This window comes from Rhincodon typus, chromosome 35 (assembly GCF_021869965.1).
Source record: "Rhincodon typus isolate 14 chromosome 35, sRhiTyp1.1, whole genome shotgun sequence".
Taxonomy (NCBI): domain Eukaryota; kingdom Metazoa; phylum Chordata; class Chondrichthyes; order Orectolobiformes; family Rhincodontidae; genus Rhincodon; species Rhincodon typus.
Genome location: NC_063366.1, coordinates 1,792,241 through 1,811,341, shown reverse-complemented (window position 1 = coordinate 1,811,341; position 19,101 = coordinate 1,792,241). Strand labels below are relative to the sequence as shown.

Below are 19,101 nucleotides of genomic sequence, written 5' to 3'. Positions count from 1 at the left end.
TGAACCCGCTCTGGAAGAGGAAGAGGAGAGAATGGGCAGAGTGGGTGGGCTCTCTGATTGACGTCTCTCAGAGTCAATCCAAATATTTCTGCAGCTACATGAGTTTCCCGAAGCTTGGGAAACTGACCGGTGAAATGGAGGTGACTTTGAGCAGCAGATCAGGTGGGGATTTAAATTTGTCATTGTCCCATCTGAATAAAACCTCACTTATTGCAGCTGCTGTCTCAGTTCCCCTGGGAAATGTTTGACAGAGATTTATAGTGTGGGAATAGTATTCTTCATCTCAGAGGCTTTCAAACTGACACAATCAGTGTGGGATGTGCAGCCTCGGATGTGTTTAACATGAGATCAGGAAAAGACCCACAGTGTCCAAGGCAGTGATGATGTGCAGTGGTGGGATCAGCACATGCAGAAGAGGGAGTACACAGCACACGGGACATGAGTGATTCGACAGGAAGTTACCCTGCTCAGAGCATTCTCTGTGTTTGGGCAGTGATTACGACTCAGAGATTCAGTCTGTGGATGCAGGGGGAGGAGTAACCTGGGGAGTGATCGCTTACTTCTCACCAGATTTCTCTGCTGGTCTCTGGCCCCTCATCCGACCCTTGACCCTGTGTCTGAGACAAGCAAGGGAAGTTGGCGATGGAATGGTAATTTGCAACGAATGAAGGGTCAAGGGTTACATTTTAAAAGAGGAGAATGAGAACTGCAGATTTAAAGAAGAGGGACAATATTTGAAGAAAAAATTACTGTGAACAGTATCGCTGAACATGGGGACCAGGAGGGAAGTGGGATTGGCACTTTAGTAAGAATAAGGTGGAGGGAACAGAAGGTGGGACACATCACCAAGATGAGCTCAGAGAGCGCAAGACGGGAGAAAGGAGAAAGATAAGCATTCAGGGCTAGGGGCAGGGATCTATTCATGGAGTTTTGTCCATGCAGGCTAGTGAAAGGGAGGGAAGTGGCAGAGACAGCTGATGGGATTAGTTTAATCTTATTTCCTCACACAGAGAGATCAATAAGCTGGGGGAAGAGATTTAAGTCATTGGTGGAAGGATTCAAGCACAGTTGAGGATACACACTGAAGGATTTTCTGAGAGTAGAGAGCTTTTCTGGAGTACGGATCTCCTGTCACAGTGGGTTTGAGGCTTTTTGGTTTTTGCTTGATGTGGGGATCTTCTATCAGTATCTAGTCTGTAGCTTGTTCCTCACTCCTAGAGTCTACCCACTGTTCTCCATCTGTTTCACTCCTCCTAACACCAGCGACTTTGTCACCTTTCACAGCTGCAGGAACCCAGACACCAAGACAACACAGCCACCTGCAGCTCTAACCTGTTACCACTTTAAACCGAATCAAACTTTCTGAAGAAGAGTCTGGGCCCGAAACATCAGCCTTCCTGCTCCTCTGATGCTGCTTGGCCTGCTGTGTTCATCCAGCTCTACACCTTGTTATCTCAGATTCTCCAGCATCTGCAGTTCCTACTATCTCTCAAACTTTCAGGCTGCTGGTTTACAGGGGGAATCATGTTCTGCACATGGTCTTGGGACTTAGCTCCTGAGAAATTGATTCTGATACAATTCTGAAACATTATAAGTTATTTTCAGTCATTGCTGAGTTAGTACTGTCATCTCTGAGACTTGAACATTGAGTTTGACATCCCCATGCAGTACTGAAGGAGCTTGCACTGTCAGAGGTACCCTTTTTTTTAGAAATGGTGAAAACACAGTCCCATCTGCCCTTCCAGGTGAATGTAAGAGATCCCATGACACTACATTGCAGAACAGTAGTGAGTTATCACTGGTGTCCCAGGTAATATGGATTCCACAATCCATGTCATGAAAAGAGACCATCTGATCATTATCACAGTGTTATATGTGGGAGCATGCTCTGCACAAATTGGTTGCCATGTTTTCAAAATCATGAGACTTCAAAAAACACTTCCTGGATTGTACAGCACTGTTCAATGTCCTGAGTTTCTGAAAAGTTGATAAATAAATGCAAATCAATTTTTTTTGGGGTGGAGGGGAAATGTTCTGCTTCCTGTGAAATGGAAATTATTAACCTGTAATTATCAAGCCATCTCACAGTGACAATGACCAATACAGTGTGACAGGACTCTTACTTTTGGATCCTGAGTGTCTCAGTGAACAGGAACACTTCATGCTGACTTACTCGCCATAGTAAGGATAGCAGTTCTCCCGTAAAGGACAGCAGAAACATTGTCCATGATATGAGTCAAATATCTTCTCCTGCCCCATCTGACCCTCCCCTTCCCTTCCCTATCTGCCCCTATTCCCCCACATCCAATCCTCTTACCACCCCGCTCCCCTCCAAATGTGGCCTCCTCCCCCTCCAAACCTGCACTCTTTTACCCTGTCCAGTCCTCACCTCCTCGATCCCCAAGTCTGATCTCTCTGAGGCCCAGGCCATCTCGTCCCCCATCCCAACGTCTGCTCTCCCTGAGGCCTGGGCCCTACCCTCTACGAGCCACTGAAAGCTACAAAATCATGAAGTGAATTCCTGAGCAGCAGCACCCCGCTCCCGCCCCCGCCCCCGGTCCCCGACCATGGTGGGTGGGGAGACGGTGCAGTGCGGTACAGATGCAGGAGCAGAATAAGTTCAGTGGGGGAGGGTCTGGTTGCATGAGATGACCATGTTCCAAGCTCCTGGTTAAAGAATGGCAGCTCCTGGAAATTGTTTGCAAGAGTCACCAGTGCAGCATGTCACTGTCAAGACTGTTCATCTGGAGGAAGGAAGATGTCAACAGGTACTAGCATCAGGCAGCAGGCTCGATGGAAATGGGGTTCAAACAGGGGAAGCTTTTGCTGGAGAGTGAAGGCTCACCCAGTCCGGATTGTCTTCCCTACGTTGATGACTCAGAACTTCTGCCGTGACCCAATGCAGCATTTTGTCCCACATGTGAGGGACAAACTTCCTCTGGATCTCTGTAAAAAAACTCTGGAGGAGAGATCAAAGTGACCAGCCAAGACCACTTGATGGTGGAGGGCACTAGGTTTCTGAGCAGTTCTCCAAGGCTGTGGGATTGCATCAGGAGAGATCCTGTCCAGCCACCTCACCAAGTCGGCACCTTTTCCTCCAGCTCCTGCCAGTTTGCCAGCCAGGGCACCTCACCAGTCTTGAGTCAGACTCCACAGGTATAGAGATAGTAGGGACTCCTATACCTATAGTGGCAATGGGTTACCCCGCCACTGACTGATCAGGAAACCAAAACATTTTCCCCAGTTGGTCTTGGTGGATGACTTGCAGAGAACATCCATTACACTTGGTGGCTCCACACTAAGGCAATATGAATGGACAGTGAAGTGACAGCCATGAAACATTGCAGTCCCAAAGTGAAGGGACAGAACTGACACACTCCAGTCCCAATAGGAAAGGACAGACTGACACATTCTAATCCCAATGAGAAAGGGCATCACTGACACACGCCAGTCCCATTAAGAAAGGGCATCACTGACACACTAATGGGAAAGGACAGCACTGACACATTCCAATCCCAGGTACAGCGTAGGCCCATTCAGGTATCCAACCCTCTCAGTGCCTCAAAATGAATGTAATTAGTTTCCTGCATAAGTCGAAAATGTCTTTGTCTTTTATGTGCAACTGTAGATAAGCTCCAAGAAATGTCAAAATTCCAATATTTTGTTTGTTTGCTTTTTATCTGCACCGCATTTAAATATGATTTAGAACATTTATTGATGATTTGATAATTTGTACGTATTGATGACTTTTATGAATAAAGTTTCCAAATACATTTGTAAATAGGTTCCTTTCATGATTAGAAAATGCTTTTTGTTGATTGGATTGAACTGTAACAAGGAATTTCAAAGTTTCCACTATATTTTCTGTAAGTCTGAATGGATCTGTGGTGTACTTATGTTGTATTTACAGATAATTTATGAATAAAGTACATTTTTGAGATTAAAAATATACATAAATACCTTAATGGAAGCCCATTTCTCATTTGATTATTAATTTTTTGATGTCTTTCATTATAATTCGACCAAGGATCATTCATTACTTCTACAGTCATCTGTTTTATGTCTGTCCACTATTTAATGCAGCAAGTTGCTAAATTCATGCCATTAACACAGAATCCAAAACGGCTTCTTCAGCCACATCATGTTAAAATACCTCCCTTAATATTGTTAGTTATTAACGTGATTGCAATATCAAAATGATTAACTTGAAAAAAACATAACTACCCCAGGTCCTCCTATGTGTCACACAAGAAGGTTTGGTTTATCTGACATTCCAGAAGTTTGGTTGACTGCGTGAGGGCTTTATTACAGAAAACACACCAGTACAGTTTCACCCGTGTGAGTACATTGATGGAGCAGGAGATTGGTGAATTGTGTAAAAGTCGAGTCACATGTACCTCCCCACTGAAGAGTTTCTTCCCTGTGTAAATCCTCTGGTGTTCCAGGAGGATCAATGGCATCGCAAAACTTTTATCAGAAACTTTGTCCCTGAACGGTTACTTCCCAGTGTAGGTCCTCTGATGGAGCAGGAAGTATGAAGGTCTCCAGAATGATTTGTTATAAACCTTACATGTGATCAGGACTGTGAGCAGTTCAGTTCCCCTTATTGAAGAAATGATATAATTTCATTGGAGTTCGGAGAAGGTTCACTTGGGTGATCCCTGGTATGGAGGGATTGTCTTATGAGCAAAGGCTAAACAGGTAGGGACTCTGCTCACTGGAGTTTAGACTAATGAGGGGTGATCTCACTGAAACATATAAGATTCTCAAGGGGCTTAACAGGGTAAATGTTCAGAGGTTGTTTCCCCTCATGGGAGGATTGAGGACCAGAGTGCCTAGCCTCAGAATTAATGGGTGCCAATTTAAGGGTGAGATGAGGAGGAATTTCTTTTCTCAGAGGGTTGTGAGTATTTGGAACTCCTTGCCACAGAGAACTGCAGGGGGACACAGTCCTTGTGTATATTTAAGGCTGAAAGAAATAGATTCTTTATTAGTAGGGGAATCAAGAGTTAGGGGAAAAATACAGGGAAGTCGATGTGGGAATTGTCAGATCAACCATAATCCTACTGAATGGCAAAGCAGGCTTGAGGGGTGAATGGCCTACTCCTATTCGTATTTCTTGAGCCCTGTGTGAACCTGATAATGCAGATTTAAAAATGATTTCTTGCTCACACCACACTCAAATGGTTTCTCACCTGTTTGAATGCATGGAAATTGTTTCTCGGTTTCATTGGTGTGAATCCGCGGATGTACATGGAGAGTCAATGACTGTGAGAATGATTGATCGCACAGCTCACAAGTGTGTAGTTTGTCCCTTGTGTGAACACATTGGTGTGTCCGGAAGTCTGACGACCATGAAAATGATTTGTTACACACCTTACATGTGAACGGTTTCTCCCCTGTGTAAATGCTCCAGTGTGTCAGCATTCTGTGTGATTCTGCAAATCCCTTGGTGTGCACTTTACACCTGAACAGATTCTCCCCACAGTGAAATTGCTGATGTCGATGACCCCGTTAACAGTTGATCACACACCTCAACATTGAATACTCTGTCTGTTGCTGTGCTAGTGTTACAGATGGAACAGGAGATGCACTTTTTGAATGGTTGAGGGATTTTATAAGACTCTAGTGCCCCCTACACACACCTCACACTTGAACAGCCTCTCCCCTGTGGGAATGAATCAGTAGTTCATAAGGTCTGATGAATGACTGAAGTTCTCACCACACTTGGAGCCCACTCACACTTCTTCACAACCTCACCCAGATTGATCACACACAACCGATCATTTATAAAGAGATAACAAGGTGTGGAGCTGGATGAACACAGCAGGCCAAGCAGCATCAAAGGAGCAGGAAGGCTGACGTTTCGGGCCTAGACCCATTTATAAATGTTGGTTCTGATGGAAGGCTCTACACCACTGACCAGTTTCAGATCTGATGATATGTCAAAGCTTCCCTGACCTGACCAATTTCCAGATGATTGTTTCACTGCCTGACTTTCTCTGTCTGCAGTGTCTATCCAGTTTGTATTCTCAGTGTGAAAGGCTCTGAAGATGAAGAATGCTATTCCTACATTGGAAATCTCTGTCAAACCAGGGGAGCTGAGACAGCAGCTGCAATAAGTGAGGTTTTATTCAGATGAGGCAATGACAAGTTTAAATCCCCACCTGATCTGCTGCTCAAAGTCACCTCCATTTCAGTTTCCCAAGCTTCAGGAAACTCATGTTGCTGCAGAAATATTTGGATTGACTGTGAGAGACGTCAATCAGAGAGACCACCCACTCTGCCCATTCTCTCCTCTTCCTCTTCCAGAGCTGGTTCACTTCCGAAAGGGAACTGAAAACCAAGTGAGGAGATGGTGAGTGAAAGAGCAGCTTTTATACAAATTGTATCCCATAATATCCACACCAATCTTCAGGCAGTTTGACTATCCTGTGGGCAATCAGGGGTGGAAATGCTGTGTGAGAAGATCCAGTTGAGAGAGCTGTTTACTCAATGCTTTGTGCTGAACTGTTTGACTGGAGCTGTGTGTTGGATATTGAGTGTGTTTATTGGAAGCATTTCCTTTCTGATTTCCAGACTGAGTTTTGTTGTTGTCTCATTCCTGAATATGAGAAGGTGAGGTGTAATTATCTGGAAGGTACAGAGTGTCTGAGCATTTTTACTGATTTCCTAATATTGACGTGTGTGTGTGTTGGGAGCTGGTTATTATTCTGGGGTCAGTTGGGATTGGAATGGTCAGTTCTCTCTGTGTTTTGGGATCTGAATGTTCCATGTATTCCCAAACAAAGATTTGCATTGATGCAAAGCCTTTCACGTTCTCAAATTTCCTATCTCGGAGAAATCAAACGGAGGGTTGTTTGACATCTCCTCTGAAAGACGCTCTTGTGACATCAAATGAAAACCGAAAGAACTGCGGATGCTGTAAATCAGGAACAAAAACAGAAGTTTCGGGTCCGGTGACTCTTCCTTAGAAGTGTCTTAGGAAGGGTCACTGGACCCCAAACGTTAACTCTTGATTTCTCTTCACAGATGCTGCCAGACCTGCTGAACTTTTCCAGCAAATTCTGGTTTCGCTCTTGTGATATAGTTGCTCTGTCTCACTGTTGCCGGGCTAGTCTGTGATAATGTTTGATTCTCTGAAGGGTTCTCCATTATTATCCCTGGCCCTCGCTGTCATTTCCCGATATTGGTCAGCATCAGGCACACCGGGTGCAGGAAGTGGTGCAAAATCCAATTACTGTACAGGAGAGACGAGCAATGCTCAGCCTCAGCTTATCTGGTGCTGAACCCCTCATACCTACTTTTATAGGCTTGACTCAACTATTCCAATGCTTCCTGGCTGCTCTCACATTTTGCATTCTAAACCTGACCTCCTCAAAAACTCAGCTGCCCAGGTCCTAAGTGACACCAAGCCCCATTCCCAACCACCCCTGTGCTTGTTGATCTGCACTGGCTCCTGGTCAAACAGTACCTTGATTTTAAAATCCTCATCCTTTTTTGTGAATCCCTCCATGGCCTCGACTCTCTTTGTAATATTTGAAGCAATTCAGCTACTGTACCTGGAGACTCATTTGTTGGAATATCTTTTAATGCCAGTTTTAAAGATCTTAGCCTGTAAGCCTCAGCCTTTCCCAAAAGCCTGGGCTTGGATTTGGTAGTTTTGCCCAGTGCTGTGGCTGATATCTGAACTTGGGATGTGCTCTGTTTTGTCTATCTTGGATTCTGGATGTTGCCTGTGTTTTCAAATTTCCTTCCAAGTCCTCGTACTATCTCCACATTCCCCTCCCTACATACATCTCTGTAACGTCTTCAATTAATTAAAAGACCAACTTGCATTTTGGTCAAGACCTTGACAACCAGTAGATTTCCCGAAGCACTTTATAGCTAATGAAGTTTTTTGAAGTGTGCTCACTGTTGTAATAGAGGAAATTTGGCAGGCAACAAGTGCATGACAAGATCCCACAACAGCACTGTGATAGTGACCAGATAATATGTTTTTATTGATATTAATTGAAGAACTATTCTGGATTGCATACAGATCGATAAAATTTAAATGAGGTTTCAATTCCCAGTGACCAACTTAAAGAAATTGCAGAGATTTCAATGTTTAAGACCTTTATTTAAACAAACAAATACAAAGCAATATTGGCCAAGCCATAAACCATAAGAACTGCAGATGCTGGTTATCAGAAACAAAAACAGAATTTGCTGAAAAAACACTCAGCAGGCCTGGCAGCATCTGTGGAGGGAAAGGAGAGTTTCAGGTCCAAAGACCTTTTCTTCAGAATGATGGCAGCTCGGAAAGTGTTGATATTTGTGCAGAAGATGGGGTGGGGGAGGAAGAGGAATAAATAATGGGTAGAGATAGAACCATTGACTAAGCCGTACCTAGTTGGCGACTGTTCCATTGCACTCCAGAAAGGTTACAGCCCTTTAACTTCTGACATGACTGAACACTCCACATCATTGTGATACTTTATGATACATGATCTGTAGAATCAGTTTTTATAATAACCGTTCAAACATCACCCTCAGCTTCCAATGGGGTCACTTCTTTCTGTCTCACTGGATCGTAAACATCCAGTCACCATAAGAATCCATTTCTTTAAGTTTTCCAAGAAGTTGTGAGGTGACTGCCAACACTAAGCTCCATCCAGTGATTCCACAAATCTTCCAGATGTTCGAACAGAGACTATGTCTTTCCACACTTTGCCTGGCAGCCTATAGAAAGGACACCCTCTCTTCTCCAGTGACCACACTGGCTACAGTCATTGGTCTGTCGCTGTCTCTTACCTGACTCTCTGTCTCTATTTGCCCACAATCTCAGACATGGGCAGTTTGTTCAGCCAGCCCTGGCCACTCTTGCCTTTGTTCTCAGATGTGAAACCTTTCTCAGTGAGTTCCAAGCTGTTGTCATTGGTAACTTGTTTTGTCCCCAGACAATCTCTTAGCAACCCAGTATCTCTGACGTATTGTTTTCCATAATTTAAAAAGACAGTAGGCAACATAACAATCTTATAAACTTCACATTCATTCTTAACTCCTGGTGGGGAGAATGGAGTTGTCTGGAGGGGATCTCTCCCAGCTCCTCAGGACTAAGCCAGGATTGATCATCCTTTCAATATTTTTGATTGAAGACACTTAAACACTGTGTTCCACTCATATGCTGGGCTCTAACATTTTGTGAATTAAGCCATCCTCTCCCGTTACTGACTAGTTGTATACAATTATCAACAAGGTGTGGTAGGATGACAGAGCTTTGCTCTAACCTTTGGTTGTGTGCTGAATAGCTCTGTTTATTACCATGTAGCCCTCTGTGTTACGTTCAAACATAGACTTGAATGCATCACCAATGCTGCTCCTGACTCGTCTACTTATTGGTTTGATAATAGTGATGGAATGAGGGCTGTGCTGGGCTGTTCGACCCTGCTGCTGCTGATGGCTCACTGCACTTCATGGGCAATCAATTTTGGGATCTGTCCATAGTCTCCATTCAGAAAGTAAGGAGGCACGGGATTCAGGGAAATTTGGCTGTCTGGATACAAAACTGGCTGTCCAATAGAAGACAGAGGGTGGTAGTAGATGGAAAGTATTCAGCCTGGAACTCAGTGACCAGTGGTGTTTCGCAGGGATCTGTTCTGGGACCTCTGCTCTTTGTGATCTTTATAAGACTTGGATGAGGAAGTGGAAGGGTGGGTTAGTAAGTTTGCTGATGACACGAAGGTTGGTGGAGTTGTGGACAGCTTGGCGGGCTGTTGAACGTTGCAACAGTACATTGACAGGATACAGAGCTGGACAAAGAAGTGGCAGATGGAATTCAACCCGAAAAGTGTGAAGTGATTCATTTTGAAAGGTCGAATTTGAATACAGGGTTAATGGCAGGGTTCTCGGCAGTGTGGAGGAACAGAGGGATCTTGGGGTCCACGTCCATAGATCCCTCAAACTTGCTGCCCAAGTTGATAGGGTTGTAAAGAAGGCGTATGATGTGTTTGCTTTCATTGGCAGGGGAATTGAGTTTAAGAGCCGTGAGGTTATGCTGCAGCTTGGTAACACTCTGGTTAGACCACACTTGGAATATTGTGTTCAGTTCTAGTCACCTCATAATAGGAGATATGTGGAAGCTTTAGAGAGGGTGCAGAGGAGATTTACCAGGATACTGCCTGGACTGGGGGGCAGGTCTTATGAGGAAAGGTTGAGGGATCTAGGGCTTTGTTCATTGGAGCGAAGAAGGGTGAGAGGTGACTTGATAAAGGTGTACAAGATGATGAGATAGAGTGGATAGTCAGAGAATTTTTCCCAGGGTGGAAATGACTATTATGAGGGGGCATAATTTTAAGGTGACTGGAGGAAGGTATAGGGGAGATGTCAGAGGTAGGTTCTTCACACAGAGAGTGGTGAGTGTGTGGAATGCGCTGCCGGCAGTGGTAGTGGAGTCTGATACTTTAGAGACTTTTAAGTGACTCTTGGATAGGCACATGGAGGATAGTAAAATGTAGGATATGCATGGTAGATTGATCTTAGTAGGATAATAGGTCGGCACAACATCATGGACTGAAGGGCCTGTACTGTGCTGTACTGTTCTATGTTCTATGTTCTATGTTCTATTTCCCCAGTGATGGTTATGTACCCATTCATCAGTTGGAAGGGGAGTAGTAATTTTTCATGAAGACCTGACACTCCCTGGAGTCCATGTTAAGGGTTTCCCACCAGCCAGTAGGATTAGACATTCCCAGAGACGTTGATGGAGGAGTCTTGGATGTTTCCAGATTGACATGATTCAGTGATTATCACTGCTACTTGACTGATCTGTGGGAAGCTCTCCTTCACTTGGGAACTTGTCCTCAGACCTTGGAAGGCAGATTTCACAGATTTCACTGGACTAAGATCAGCGTCATCTCGTTCTTACAGAATGCCCGGATTATTCAGGTCTCTTTAATTTTCCTCTTATTTTGGACTTTGTAGTTATTGTTTATCATTGTGTGCACAGTCACTTCAGAGGCTGCTTCAGAGTCAGCCATATTGTGTGGGGCTGGAGTCACATGTAGATTAGACAAGGCAGTTGTAGCAGGTTCCTTTCCCTGAAGGACAATACCTGGGTTTTTAGGATCAGCAATAAGTTTTTGTCTTTTTAGTTTGATCCAATTGCATAAATTCAGCACATTTTATTAAATTCCAGGATTTATTAAATTCGCCTTCACAACTTGGAGTGGTTCAGGTGAAGAGCAGAGATGCCTTTAAGGGGAAACTAGATAAACATATGAAGGAGAATGGAACAGAAGGATCGGCTGATAGAGTGAGATGAAGAGGGGTGAGAGGAAGCATGTACATTAGCATGCATCAATTGGGCCAAATTGCCTGTGACTTGTTGTAATTCAATGTACGTAATTTTCTGTGGTTGGATTTGAATTCTCGACCTCTGGATTCCTAATTCAGGGCCACAGCTATTCAGCTGCCACACCTGAAGACACATTTGTTGAATTGTCTTCTTGTGCCTTCTTTAAATATTTCACCTGAAGGCCTTTGTCTTTGCCAAAAGCCTGGGCTTGGATTTGTTAGTTCTGTCCAGTGCTGTGGCTGATAGTTGAATTTGGGATGTGCAGTCTGACTGAGTGCAGTATATCTAATTTCCTAGGATAAACCAGAACCCTTTGATCAGCTACGTTGAAGCAATATTTTCCTTAGAGTGCCTATTGTGTTTTTAGAATATAGAATACAGAACACAGAACAGTACAGCACAGGAACAGGGCCTTCGGCCCACCTTGTGTGCACCTACCATGATGGCATTCTATTCTTTAAACTCTTTTTTTACAAATCCCATCTGCCTGCAAATGGTCCGTATCCCTCTATTCTCTGCTTGTTTGTGTCTATCTAAATACCTGTTAAATGTTGCTATTGTATCTGCTTCTACAGTTTCCCCTGGTAGCATATTCCAGGCTTTTCTGAAATAATCTTGGAAAAGAAGGAAAAGACTTCTAAATCTCCATTGAATTCATATTTCTCCTGAATTTCTTTCTGTGATAAATACATACACTAAGGGTAAAAATATTCCTGACCAGCACGAGTTGAGCTCATAGTGAATTGATAGCCTATTTTTCACTCTGTCCAACTTTCTTTTCCATTGATGTCAATGTGCCTGGGAAGATGGGGGTCTTGCTGGAGGAAAGAAAGTAGCCACATTGTCTGCTCCTGGTCACTGTCCAATGTCCTCGCAGGAAACAGAGGAGGTGTGACAGTCAAATGAGGAAAAGATAAGGACTCATATCTGATTCCCCATAGCCCCTTCAGCAAAGAAGGAGAGGAAGTTGAAGGAAATCATTTTTCCTTTTCCTGTTTTACAGAAGGATTACTCCGTACTATGCCAGAGAATACACGGAGGATAGACACTGCAGGTAGATCCTGATCATTACCCAAGGAACAACTACATAATTGTGGGAAGACATCCAGATACTTCACAGCACTGGTCAACACAGAGAAGGTAGCACAGTGAAACCATTATCTTGAAACTGGTCAGGTCAGGGGTGCTTTGACATATCATCAGATCTGAAACTGGTCAGTGGTGTGGGGTGTTCCATCAGAAGCAGCCTTTCTGAATGTTTGGCTGTGGATGATTCGTCAAGATGAGGTTGAGAAGAAGTGTGACTGTCTCCAAGTGTGGTGAGAGCTTCAATCATTCATTGAACCTCATGAACACTGACTCATTCCTATAGGAGAGGGACTGTTCAAGTGTGAGGTATGTGAAGAGGGTTCCACAGTCTTTGTGGATACAAGTTCATAAGTGTGAACACAAGATCAGCATCATGGAAGAGAAAACCTTCAAGTGTGAGGTGTGTAGCCGAGCCTTTGCACACTCATCAACGCTGGTGAATCACAGACGCATTCACACTGGTGAGAGGCCATTCACATGTGAGGTGTGTAACCAGGGATTTGCACAGTCCTCAGGCCTGGTGAAACATCGGCGCATTCATACAGGGGAGAAACCATTCACGTGCAACGTGTGTGACAAATCATTCTCGCAGTCATCGAATCTTCGTGTGCACCAACACATTCACAGTGGGGAGAAACCGTTTATGTGTGAGGTGTGTAACAAGTCATTCTCTCGGTCATCACCCTTCCTCCTACACCAGTACATTCACACTGGAGAGAAACCATTCGTGTGCAGAGTGTGTGACAAGTCATTCCTGTCATCCTCAGATCTCCGCATACATCGACGCAGTCACACGGGAGAGAAGCCGTTCACATGCGAGGTGTGTGAGAAAGCATTCTCATCATCATCAGATCTCCGCAAGCACCAACGGGTTCACACTGGACTGAAAACTTTTACCTGTGAGGTGTGTGATAAATCCTTCTTGGAGTCATCGAACCTCCGCAAACATCAACGAATCCACAGAGGGGAGAAACCATTCAAGTGTAAGGTTTGTGACAAGTCATTCTCTCAGTCATCGAATCTCCTAGTCCACCAGAGAATTCACACAGGTCTGTAATACTTCACGTGGAGTAATACTTCACAGGGAGTAACCTTTTCGGTGTGTGGTTTGTGCTGAACGTTTGGTTGTGTTGTTGACCTTTCTGGGATACCAGAGGAAAAGCACAGTGGAGAAACTGTTCAATTGTGACATTTGTGAGAAAGCTTTCACCCACTCTTCTGATCTCTGAAGTGCTAGTTGATCCACGCTGGTGAGAAACTATTTCGGTGTGAGGAGTGTGACAAGACTTTGAGACAGTCAGTGTAATCCCTGGTCTTCCAGCGCACTGAGGGAAGGGAGAAACTCTGTTTGTAATGAAGTTCCTGGACCTCCTGCAACATCTGTGAATGCACTCTAGGATCTACCTAACCAAGTTATTGCCCAACTTGTCCTCAGTGTGTGAACCATGTACACAGTCTCACGGTGCAGGGTGTTCAGTGGGACTGGGACACAGAACAAGAAGCAGCTTTCACTCCCATCAAACACCTAGTGATGACATCACCAGTGCTGAGGGATTATGATGTCAACAATGGAGCCACCCTGCAGTGTGATGTCAGTGACACAGGACTTGGAGCAACCTCCATACAGTGAGGGCAACCCGTTGTGTTTGTATCCAGTTAACACAAACTGAACAATACTGTACCCCAGATTGAGAAAGAGAGTCTGACTATTATCTTTGTGTGTGAGCATTTTAACAAGTACCTGATTGGGAGAGGGAAGGTGATTGTGCAATCTGAATACAAGCCATTTCAAAACATTTTTTCAAACCACTTCTACCTCCTTCAAAGCATTTGCACAGGACATTGTTTCAGAGATAGTAGGAACTGCAGATGCTGGAGAATCTGAGATAACAAGGTGTAGAGCTGGATGAACACAGCAGGCCAAGCAGCATCAGAGGAGCAGGAAGGCTGATGTTTCGGGCCTAGACCATTCTTCAGAAATCTTCAGAAGATTTCTGAAGAGTGGTCTAGGCCCGAAACATCAGCCTTCCTGCTCGTCTGATGCTGCTTGGCCTGCTGTGTTCATCCAGCTCTACACCTTGTTATCTCTGTAACCTCAGATGTCTAGGCGTAACCCGAGAAGGGTGCGCCTGTCCAGCATTCACTGCTGAGGCAAATCAGCTGAGTATACAGATATCAGAAAATACTGGATCCTTACATGGGAAATCAGTAAGGATTTTAGATTGTTAATGATAAGCTTGTGGTTCAGTAGTATCAGCCACTTATCCCCCACTGGTCACGTTACAGTCTGACCCCAACAGAATAAACCCCACAGCCTAGGTTTAGCGGACAATTCCGATCCCAATACCAAGAGACTCAGTGATACATACTAATGTTTTCTGGTTTATCATCCAAACTGATCTATGTTTGCGGTAGAATGTGTCTTCCTGACAGTGGGGAAAGAGCCCTTTCAAAGTGTGGAAACCTCCTGGCTGTGTGTACAACAGAATATTTGAGATGAAATGTGAATATCACCACATGTCTTGTACTGAAAGAAAATGACCTGCCTTGCTGTTTACATAATGATCAATTTGAGCTGTTTTGGAAGGGACCTTTATAAATGTTGTGAACAAAATATACAGTGAGAATAAAGAGATGTTCCACAGTCATGTGATGGGTGGACACTCTTTTATGGAAAGAAGAGGAAAGTGCCAGACCTTGAGACCATTTGAAATATAGACAGAAGTCTGTCATTCAGCCACTTGAACTGGCTCTGCATTCCTTATGCCCGCTTTCCTGCTCTTCCTCCATAATCCTTAGTTCACCAACTGATCAAGAATCCATTTATCTCAACCTTAAATATGTACAAGGACTCTGCCCCCACAGCTCCTTGTGGCATGGAAGCACAGCCCTCTGAGAGAAGAAATTCATCCTTACCTCAGTGCATTTATATAGCATCTTTCATGACCACTGGATCTCTCAAAGTGTCTTCCAGCCAATGGTGTTCTTTGGCGGTTTAATCACTGTTGACATTGCTGTCCAGATCAGACTCCTATTTTTCATTTCCTCATAGATGTCACTGGAAAAAGAAGTATTTGTTTCCATTCTAATTTGTCCTCAACCACCTCAGAGGGTGGTTACACGCAACTACATTACTGTGGGACCAAAGACACGTGTCGGCCTGAACAGGTTAGAATGGCAAATTTCCATGCCACAAGGGTATCAGTGAACCAGATGCCTTTTCACCATTCTCAGTATTACTGTGACTAGTTTTGTATTTCAAATGTAGTCATTGAATTCTAATTCCACTAGTTGTTATGGTGGGATTTAAATCCACATCACCCGAATAGGAGCCTGGCTGTCTGACCCACTGGTGCAGTGATATTATCACTACATCACGGTCCTATCCTATTGTAGGTTTCCTGCTTCTGCTTTAAATGTGACGACTTTACAAGTTCAAACTGTGGCCAGACAGAATTAGTGTCATTACCCATATGGTCATCCAATGCCTTGTGTACCATCACTGGGTTACCATTAAACAGAGACTGAACTGGACGCCCCACATAATCACAGTGGCTATAATAGCAGGCCAGACGTCAGGAATACTACACTGGGTAACTTACTTTCTGACTCCCCAAAGCCTGTCCACCTTTCACAAGCCAGGAATGTGATGCAATATACCCCATTTGCTTTGATGAGTACAGCTCCAAGCTTGACACCATCCAGGACAAGGCATCTCACTTGATTGGCACCACATCCACTAACATTCAGTCCCTCCAACACTGATGCTTAGTATGTGTGCACTCTCTACAACATGCACTGCAGTAACTTGCCAAATATCCTGAGACAGCACCTTCCAAACCACTTCTATCTAAAAGGACAAGAGCAGCAGATACATAGGAATGCCACCATCTGCAGGTTGCCCCTCAACTGCCGCTGGGTCAAAATCCTGGAATTCCTTTGCCAAATGCATTGTGGATCTACCTCCAGCACATGGACTGCAATGCTTCAAGAAGGCAGCTCACCACCACCTTCTCAAGAGCACTTAGAGATGGGCAATAAATACTGGCTCACATCCCACAAGTGAAACAACCAGCAGCACAATCCTCATCCAATCACTCTATTCTGATTGTGCCACATCTGCAGAGGAGCCTCAGAAATGACTACCTTTTCTTCAGCCAAGGATAAAATTCCCAGTTAGCCTGGTTGAAGGGGCTCTTAGCCATGTCCGACCTATTTCCTGCACTTCTGCCCTTAGCTCTTCTCTTCCCTTCTACGACACCGACAGAGATCCCCGATCCCCTCTTTCCATCCCACCAGCATCTAAAGGATCATTAGCTGCCATTTCAACCACCTCCAGCGAGATGCCACCACTAAGCATAGATTCCCCTTCCCTCCCTTGTCAGCCTTCTGCAGCTATTGTTCTCTGTGGGACACACTGATCCACTTCCTCTCAGTCCCAACACCCCCTCACACTCCCACGGCACCTTCCCGTACAATTACAGAATGTGTAACATTTACCAATTAATCTCCTCCCTCCTCAGTATTCAAGACCGCAGACACACCTTCCAGGTGAAGCAGCGATTTACCCGCACTTCACTTAATCTAATCTACCTTATTCGCTGCTCACAAAGTAGTTTCCCTCTAAACTGGGGAGATGAAGTACGGACTGGGTGATGACTTTGCAGAACACCTATGTTCTGATGGCAAAATGACCCTAAGCTTCCAATTGCCTGCCACTTCAACACATACCGTGTTGCATGAACACATCTCTGTCTTGGGCTTTCTGCAGTACTCCAGCAAAGGTCAGCACAGGCTGGAAGAATACATCTTATTTTCCATTTGGGGACCTTGCAGCCTTTGGATTCTATCAATTTCAATAATTTTAGTGCCTGAACACCTCTATCCATGACCTTTACCCATCCCCACATCCCAGGCCCTGTCATTTTATGAGCTGATTTCATCATAGAAAACGCATTTTCTCATTTTTGTATAAATTTTCACCTATTCATTGTCCCCATGATCAGCTTTCTCCTTCCCTTGCTTACTGTCAGCCCCCTCTTCATCTGACTAACTCTCTTTCGCTCTCCTATCCAATCACACTGTCTGCCCCACCCCCTGTTATTTGCATAGATACCATCTTTTCCTTGCTACTATCAGTTCTGAAGTAGGGTCGCTGGACCTGAAACATTAGCTGCAGCTTTTCTTCACAGACTAGCAGAGTTTCTCCAGCAATTTGGGTTTTCGTTTTGATCTTAATCTTCAACAGTTCTTTACTTCATTTTCCCAAAATAATTAGGAGAGATGGGTAGGAGTGAGAGGATGCTGGGAAATGAGCTTCCACCTTCTTGGGAGGAGATCAGGAGATTCCCCTCCATCAGCCCAAGGGAAGAACAAAGACAAAGACACCACTTCAATCCCAGCATACCAGCCCCTCCATTCTACAGAAACATTCAGGGTCAGTGAAGCATTCTCATCTGTCAAGGTTGTATATTTTCTTTGGCCGAGTAGCTGATAAATTGTATGTAAACTGCTCCTCTTAACAAACTCCATAAACAATCATACTTTTGCCAGAAATAATCGACTGCCTGTAATTGGTAACTGTGATCGCAAGTTCTCCCCAAAATCAACAAGAGTTCACAACAACCATGTACCAGTTCTATGAGGCCAGTTGACCATGGGACTGAAGTCATACAGCTTTTGCTGAAGCTAAAACAGTAAACATAGAATTAAATGCATAGGGCAGGTCTGGTGGGACAGTGGGGTAGTGTCACTACCTCTGAGTCAGAAACTCCATATTGGAGTCTCACTCCAGGACTTGTTGGTCACAGAATGTGTCCTTAGTTTAAAAAAAAATTATTTGTGGGATTTGGGCATTGCTGGCTGGCCAACATTTACTGCACATTCCTAGTTGCCCTTGAGAAGGTGGTGGTGAGGTGCCTTCTTGAACTGCTGCAGTCCACTAGCTGTGGGTTGACCCACAATGCAACTGTGGAGGGAATTCCAGGATTTTGACCCAGCAACAGTGAAGGAATGGCAATATATCTCCAATCAGGAGAGTGAGTGTCTTAAAGGCAAACTTGAAGATAGTGGTGTTCCCATATATCTGCTGCCCTTGTCCTTCTAGATGGAAGAGGTTGTAGGTTTGGAAGGTGCTGTTTGAGGATCTTTGGTGAATTTCTCCAGTGCATCTTGTAGCTAGTACACACTGCTGCTAATGTGCTTCAGCGGTGGTGAGATTGGATGTTTGTGGATGTAGTGCCAATCAAGCAGGTAGCTTTGTCGTGGATGGTGTCAAGCTTCTTGACTGTTGTTGGGGCTGCAATCATCCAGGCGAGTGGGGAGTATTCCATAACACTTCTGACTTGTGTTTTGTAGATGGTGGACAGACTGGGGAGTCAGGAGGTGAATTACTCACCACAGTATTCCTAGCCTGTGACCTACTGTTGTAGCCACTGTGTTTATGTGGTGAGTCCAGTTGAGTTTCTGGTCAATGATAACCCCCAGGATGTTGATAGTGGAGAACTCAATGACAGTAATACCATTGAATGTCAAGGGGCAGTGGTTAGATTGTCTCTTTTTAGTGATGGTCATAGCCTGGCACAAAAACAAAAGTTGCTGGAAAAGCTCAGCAGATCTGGCAGCATCTATGAAGAAAAAATCAGAGTTAATGTTTCAGCTCCGGTGACCCTTCC

General features: G+C 44.4%; 1 protein-coding gene across 3 annotated transcripts in view; it reads left to right on the top strand.

Moving 5' to 3' along the window:
• Positions 1-6,304: 6,304 nt before the first annotated feature.
• LOC109934676 (zinc finger protein 271-like) overlaps positions 6,305-19,101 on the top strand; it is a 35,927-nt gene continuing 23,130 nt past the window's right edge. For 2 of the 3 annotated variants that reach the window (XM_048616774.1, XM_048616775.1), the window contains exons 1-2: positions 6,305-6,358; positions 12,342-13,415. In XM_048616774.1, the coding sequence (XP_048472731.1) occupies positions 12,801-13,415 (615 nt within the window). In that variant the 5' untranslated portion in view covers positions 6,305-6,358; positions 12,342-12,800. Of the gene's footprint in view, positions 6,359-12,341; positions 14,308-19,101 lie in introns of those variants that run through there. The other variant, XM_020533358.2, reaches the window with a different exon arrangement.